This window comes from Centroberyx affinis, unplaced genomic scaffold (assembly GCF_046629955.1).
Source record: "Centroberyx affinis isolate AG114_WGS23_722 - 3 ecotype Tasmania unplaced genomic scaffold, CSIRO-AGI_Caff_v1 ptg000748l_1, whole genome shotgun sequence".
Taxonomy (NCBI): Eukaryota; Metazoa; Chordata; class Actinopteri; order Beryciformes; family Berycidae; genus Centroberyx; species Centroberyx affinis.
This window is the reverse complement of record NW_027279361.1, coordinates 24,778-31,867: the sequence shown is the minus strand read 5'-3', so window position 1 is coordinate 31,867 and position 7,090 is coordinate 24,778. Positions and strand designations below refer to the sequence as shown.

General features: G+C 41.2%; 1 protein-coding gene across 2 annotated transcripts; it reads right to left on the bottom strand.

The window, feature by feature from the left end:
* Positions 1–250: 250 nt before the first annotated feature.
* On the bottom strand, positions 251–6,605 carry LOC139644518 (cytochrome P450 2K1-like). 2 transcript variants are annotated; one of them, XM_071519891.1, is made up of 9 exons: positions 6,402–6,605; positions 6,034–6,196; positions 5,745–5,894; positions 5,310–5,470; positions 4,980–5,159; positions 3,997–4,138; positions 1,703–1,887; positions 1,393–1,534; positions 251–1,273 (listed from the first exon to the last, which is right to left on the bottom strand). In XM_071519891.1, the coding sequence occupies exons 1-9, from the start codon at positions 6,603–6,605 to the stop codon at positions 1,086–1,088; spliced, it is 1,515 nt and encodes a 504-aa protein (XP_071375992.1). In that variant the 3' UTR covers positions 251–1,085. The 2 variants fall into 2 exon arrangements, with proteins under 2 accessions (XP_071375992.1, XP_071375994.1); XM_071519893.1 differs by having other exon boundaries at positions 1,175–1,273; positions 1,379–1,534.
* Positions 6,606–7,090: the final 485 nt, after the last annotated feature.

Sequence of the window (7,090 nt, the reverse complement as noted above, 5' to 3'; positions counted from 1 at the left end):
TTTCTGTATGGATCTTGCTTGGTGCATGGGACATCGGCATGCTGAAACAGACTGTTCCCCAAATTGTTGCCACAAAGTTGGAAGCACACAATCGCCTAGAATGTTATTGTATGCGTTAAGATTTCCCTTCACTGGAAGTAAGGGGTCTAGCCGGAGCCATGAAAAACAACCCCAGGCCTTTATTCCTCTTCCACCAAACTTTACAGTGCACTGTGCATTTGGGCAGGTCACGTTCTCCTGGCATCCGTCAAACCCAGATTTGTCCGTCAGACAACTAGATGGTGAAGCATGATTCATCAGTCCTGATGAGCTTGTGTGGCCTACCACTTTGCGCCTGAACACACTGAAAGTCACCAAGCTCTTCGGTACAGCTAATTCTACTGCCAGTGTTTGTCTATGGAGATTGCACGGCTGTGTGCTTGATTTTATATACCTGTCAGCAATGGCTGTGGCTGAAATGGCCAACTCCTGTAATGAGAAGGGGTGTCCACATACTTTTGTCCAAGTAGTGTAACATGATAATTGTGTTTTCTTTATGTTGAACATATCCTGTACGGCACATATAGTACCCATGTTCACAGTACAGTTTCCATATTTGAAAGGTTATTGTCAATGTACAGCAAAAAAATACATGCATGCAGCTATTCATGGAGTTTAGTTTTTGCAGCACAAGATACATGAATTCACAAATATGAATAAATATTTGCTTGGTAAGTACAGGTATGGCCATGGAGGCCAGCCAATGTGTGTATGAAGTTATATCCTTTCAGTAACTAATTAGCCTATTTTCATATGATGCCACTGTACTGTACAGGGTAAAGACATTTAATTTAATTATCTCAAGAAGATTCTGTTCTGAATTTGGCCCAGAATAAGCAGCTGATGAAGAAATTCCATTGGTGTGACATGAACCATTTCAAAGCAGTGATTCAACAAAAATGTTGTTGCAAAACGTTAACAGTGTTCAGCAGTGTTGCATCAAGCATGGAGTATTACACTGTGCAAATTAGAACCAACTCAGTTAAGTTGCATGAAAAAGTTGAATGCGTGACACTGGCCCAAGTAGCATTTTAAAGCCATTCTCCTCATAGGCGACAGACAGCACACAGTTTATGGGCTGAAGGGTTGAGTGTTAGACCCACAGCTGGTGTCAGATCCAGCTCATCCTCTGTAACTCCAGGTGGAGGACTGAAACGAAAGCGCTGGAGGAGAGAGATGAAGAAGAGGAAGAGCTCCATCCTGGCCAGACTCTCTCCAAGACAAACCCTGCGACCTGCGAGAGAGCAAGAAATAGCTTCAGGTCTACTTTGTCTACTGTTTTTTCTGTTTTCAACTTCAGGTCATCTGCAAATAAATTTAAATTGACAAGAAATGATACCTGAGCTAGCTAACCTGCAGAAAAAGGTATGAAGGCATCTCTCTTGACAAACTTCCCATCCTTGTCCAGGAAATGGGCGGGATTAAAGGTGCGTGGGCTCTCCCATTCAGCCTCATCATACAGGACAGATGTCAAGAGAGGATACACTGTGGTCCCCTGTAGTCAATGAAGAAAAACAGTTTTCTATAAGGTGGGCAGTAGTATTCTGCAATATCACTTCAAAATATATTTGAACTTTTCGGGAATCTCAGGATTAATTCAGTGCATTCTGCATTCTTGTTATTTTTTCTTGAACATGAAGATGGGTGTTTTATTCAGTCTGACCTTCTTAATGAAGTAACCCTGAAAGGTGACATCTTGGCTGGTTTTGTGAGGAAGGGACATGGGGACAATGTTGGCCAGTCTCTGGATCTCATGGATGACAGCATCAGTGTAGGGCAGGTTCTTTCTGTCCTCGACCCGGACCTGACGACTTCCTATCACCCTGCTCAGCTCCTCCTGGACCTGGTCTGGGAGATGAAAGGTGAGAAATTCACAAAGATGTGAAAACCTCAGGTAAAACATTTATTGTGGTGATCTTTGCCCCGTATTGACTAACTTGGTTTATGTTTAGTTCAGATGGCATTTCAGTTCAAAAGTGATATAGTGCAAGCTGTAAAACTGGTTCAATGTTTTTGTGTTTATATTTCTTCATTGTCTCTGTATTATATGTCAATGTCAATGTCAATGTCAGCTTTATTTGTATAGCACATTTAAACAGCCAGTGGCCTACCAAAGTGCTTTACAGTAGCCTAAAATAAGCAGAAACAGTAAAACAATAAAAGCAATAAAAACAATAAAAACAATAAAATAAAAACAATAAGAACAATAAAAACAAAACAATAATACAGATAAATATAATAAATAAAAGACCCAATAAAAGCAACTATAATCCACCAAAGGCCAAAGTGAACAGGTGCGTTTTAAGCTGCGATTTAAAAGTGGAGAGGCTATTCGCAGTCCGCACAGTGGAAGGAAGGGCGTTCCACAGAGCGGGAGCCGCAACTGCGAATGCTCGATCACCTCTTGTTTTTAAAAAGGATCGAGGAACGTCTAAGAGCACCTGATCAGCTGACCTAAGGGCTCTGGAGGCCTGGTGCAATTTAACAAGGTCAGACAGATAATCCGGGGCCAGCCCATTCAGAGACTTAAAAACAAATAAAAGAATCTTAAAATCAATCCTGTATTTAACTGGAAGCCAGTGGAGTGAGCAGAGCACCGGAGTTATGTACTCGCGCTTCTTTGTCCCAGTTAGGAGACGAGCTGCTGCATTCTGGACAAGCTGCAGGCGGTTAAGCTCTGACTGGCCAATGCCGACATACAGGGAATTACAATAATCTAAACGAGAGGTAATAAAAGCATGGATAACTTTTTCAAGGTCTTTCTGGCTTAGATAGGGTTTTACTTTTGCCAGAAGCCTCAGCTGAAAAAAGCTAGACTTGACCACTGAGCTGACCTGTTTATCCGGTTTAAAAGCACCATCAATGATCACACCAAGATTCCTGGCGTGGGATCTGATGTAAGGTGTTAGTGGGCCAAGGGAGCTGGCAAGGACCTGAACCAGGTCAGGGCGACCGAACAGGACAACCTCTGTTTTGCTTTCGTTAAGTTTTAAGAAGTTTAAGTCCATCCATGTTCTAATGTCACTCAAGCAGTTAAGCACGGCCTGAAGAGAGTCTTTGGTAAGAACTTTTAATGGTAAATACACCTGCACATCATAGGCAAAGCAGTGAAAAGGGATTCCATGCTTCCTAAAAATCGACCCCAGGGATAGCATATAAAGGGAGAACAGTAGGGGGCCCAGAACTGACCCCTGGGGGACCCCGCAGGTCAGAGGGCCACTGTGGAGGAAAACTGGCCCATGTGCACAGAGAATGATCTCTCAGAGAGGTATGAGTTGAACCAACTCAAAGCAGTGCCTTTGATGCCTACGCAGTGTTCAAGGCGTGATAGGAGGATTGTGTGATCCACTGTGTCAAACGCCGCTGTCAGGTCAAGAAGAATTAAAAAGGCACAGTTACCAGAATCAAGGTTTAACAAGAGATCATTAAAAACTTTTAAAAGAGCAGTTTCAGTGCTGTGAAGAGACTTAAAACCAGACTGAAACAATTCACACACATTGGCCCTTTTTAAAAATTCTTGGAGTTGGTTAAAAACAACTTTCTCTAAAACCTTGGAAATAAAAGGGAGTGGAGGAGAGCTCACCAACTTATATTCAAGCTGATCAAAGAAGCCTCCAATCTCAAGCAGAGATATACGATCATAGGTGAGGAGAGATGATACCTCTGGACAGATCAGGTAAATCACTAAACACACAACAAACACAGAGCAGAGCGACAGACGGCCAGCCGAGCACCCTGGCGCCATCTTGCTTTCAATCACTGCGGCATACTCAGCCGGAACGCAGATGTCTCTGTCCCTCAATCTTCTCTTGATCACACAAACACAGAGCAGAGCGACAGACGGCCAGCCGAGCACCCTGGCACCATCTTGTCTCTCTTGTATATGTCATATGTATAAAAAATACACCTGAATTTATGTGTTATGTACATAAGTTGTGTATGTTTACAGCTGCTTACCCTGTATGTTTGGATACTTGGCCATAAGCAGAAGTCCCCATCTCAGTGTAGTTCCGGTCGTATCAGTACCAGCAGTGAATAGATTGCCAACTGTTATCAAAAGGTTTTCTTTGTGGTAGTGAGTGTTCATATTCCCAGATTCCTGTACATAACAATGTATCAGTAGTTATTAAATTTAAAATCTGATGCAAGCCCTTAATTTATTAAATTGCTGAGAGATTTGAGGTCCCGCGTCAATGGGTAGACAAAGCCTGGCACCAAAACGAAGGCTAAGTTCTCATATGCATAATAGTCACTGTGCCCTGATTGTTGGGCAATTAATGCTGCCTTATTATATAACGGAGCTTATATAAACTACATTTATTTGACAAAAGAAGCACACCATTTTTATTTTGAAACACTATACATTTGAAAAGTGAATGATATGGGGCCTTTAATTAAGAAGATGATCGAAGCATTGTACAACCCCATGGCCTAAGTGGGAGTCAAACCCCTAAGCCTGGCAGAGTTACTGTCATGATCTGTCTACCCATTGAGCTACACGGGAACACAAATGTAAGTATCTGCTGAATGGAGGTTTTCCAGATTCAAAACCTGACTGGAGTTCAAGTTGCAGCTGTTAATGAAAGGGTGACACATCAGGACAAAACCCAGTTTTGTGTTAACTGGAGGTAATCAAACTGCAAGTGTTTTTTGTTTTTTTATTCAGGTACTTAATCCAATAACTAAAAAAACAATGCAGTGTTTTCATTGAAGATCCCTGATCACATACCAATGTCATCAATTAATATCAAAATTAAATTAGGCATAGAAACATGTACAATCACAACTAGGTTGTTCTGGGCGAATAATGAAATAGCTAGGAAACACTGCCTGCAAAAAACATTAGCATTGCCTTAAATATTCTATTCATTATTTGATTTTTAATCATCTTTAAAAACAAACAAACAATATGTTGATTCTGATAGGTGATATGTTCATACCTCCAGACTCTGCTTGCGGACCAGAAAAGAGTCCACAAAGCCTCTGCACATCTGTGGATTAAGAGTCTCCTGTAAACCTCCGATCAACTCTGTCATCTGGTTCTTATTGGCAATAACAGAATTCTGGATTCGCTTCCTGTTACCAAACCATTTGCCCAGCCATGGGAAAGTGTTATACACCTGTTAACCAAGAAATAAATACAATTTACATGGAAATTTGACCAGTTAGAAAATGAAATCATCTTTGAAGTTTTCTGCTATATCATTTCTACTGTTTATGTACTATATATTTAATTTTTCAGTATTTTCAGTAAAAATGTTAAGTGGTACCTGTATTGAGGGGGAGCCCGCAAGTCGAATGTTCTCATTAGCTCGATCCACCATAGTTGTGAACTCTGGGTTATCATATTCAAATCTGCTGCCATAGACAATGGAGCAGATAATATTGGAGACTGCATAGTTCACTGATTGGGTAGTATCAAAAGCTTTACCTGCAACAAGAAAGACAACAAAACCCAAGGAAAGAAGAGAAGATGTTTTTGTCTTCAAATGGGTAATTGCGCAAATTATAAATTCTGTGAAGTACTCGGGCCGAATTTGACAACAAGCTTTATGGAAGAGGTGAAAACGACAACACAGCTGGCCTGCGTGTGTGGCTATTTGTTTATATCATTACGTCTCAAATCTCCACGTAGCACACGTTAGTTTCAGGATTGGTTACAGGGTCAGAAATCGCTTATTGCAGGTTTAAAATAAGAGGGTTACCTTTGTATTTCTCAAACACTTCAATGAGGTTGTGACTTTCCTCAATGATTTTCTCCTCACTCGCCTTCTTGCCCATGCCAAAGTCTCTCAGGTTAGTCAAGGCAAACCGCCTCATCTCTTTCCACGAATCCCCATTGGCAAATAAAATTCCTAAATAAAAGTATTTCAACAAAATATGTTTTTCAACTGAGAAACAAACTATATGTAATATGAACATTCACTGAACGCTGTAGATTGAGAAAATATGCAACTGACACAGAAAGTGAAATTCGTCTTTTTCTTTCCTTACCATGCCCTTCATTGATTTCATGTATTACTGGGATTATATCTCTGTCTCCAAACTCTTCAGCATGGTTGACCAGAGCCTCCTTGACTGTCTTGTATCCTGCCAGGACTACAACTTTCTTGGGTCCAAAATAGACTGTGAACACTGATCCATATTTCTTGGAAAGCTAAAACCAGGAGCACATTGTAATGATCTTATGATATATAATATACACTCAAAACAGTTGGGATTATGGGACAGGGTGTCAGATTGATAATAATTTTGTTGCCAAGAGATTGTTGAGAACAACTACACAACACCAAACTAACAAGAAAACACTGTACAGTGTAGCCATACTGTATGTAGCAAGCAAACTCTAGCCGCTGCCTTACCTCCCAGAGTGTGTGGTAGGGTCTCTTGAAATCCAGCTGCAACAGGTTACCAAGCAGGGGAAGAGGTTTGGGTCCTGGAGGCTCCTTCCCCTTTTCCTGGGAGCTGAAGCTGGAGGAGAAGAGGTAGAGGAGCAGCAGGAACACAGCAGCCCCCAACAGGGAGACTGAACTGGAGGACTGGAGAAGAAGATCCAATATGCCCATGACTTAAACAAATTGTATACTTATTTTACCAGTGAACTGACAAAATAAGAAACCTGACAGTTCCCTTGTAGCTGCCAGCAAAGATTAAGGTACAGCCCAGGGGAATGGGCTAAACCATATAGAATCATGGGAAAGTTAACCTATTAACACTTGTAAATCATTGCCCTCTTTGTATAATCCTTAGAGTTCCTTTACAGCTGTCATAGGTTGATATGAACTTTAGACTCAACCCTCATCTTAAATGGGGGTTGAGTCTAACTCATGTGATCAGAAAGGAAATTTGCTGCCTATCACTTCAACGTGAAATGTATACAGAGGTCAGACAAATAAATGAGGTTAAGTTTTGGATGGGTTGACCATGAGCCCGTAATACATTACACATGATGCACACTACATTTGGCCTTTTTATCCCCAGCTTCCTTCTTACGCTCACTTGAATTACTTGTCATACCTGTCATATTAATCACAAAACAGTGCAGCACAGT

Bases quoted from the DNA above. Each gene is read 5' to 3' on its own strand.
- LOC139644518 (XM_071519891.1), bottom strand. From the start codon at position 6,605: ATGGGCATATTGGATCTTCTTCTCCAGTCCTCCAGTTCAGTCTCCCTG. The intron at 5,471-5,744 runs GTAACCCTCTTA...TTCTTGTTGCAG, and splicing joins AGTGTTTGAGAAATACAAAG to GTAAAGCTTTTGATACTACC. The intron at 1,535-1,702 runs GTCAGACTGAAT...CATTGACTACAG, and splicing joins AGGGTTACTTCATTAAGAAG to GGGACCACAGTGTATCCTCT.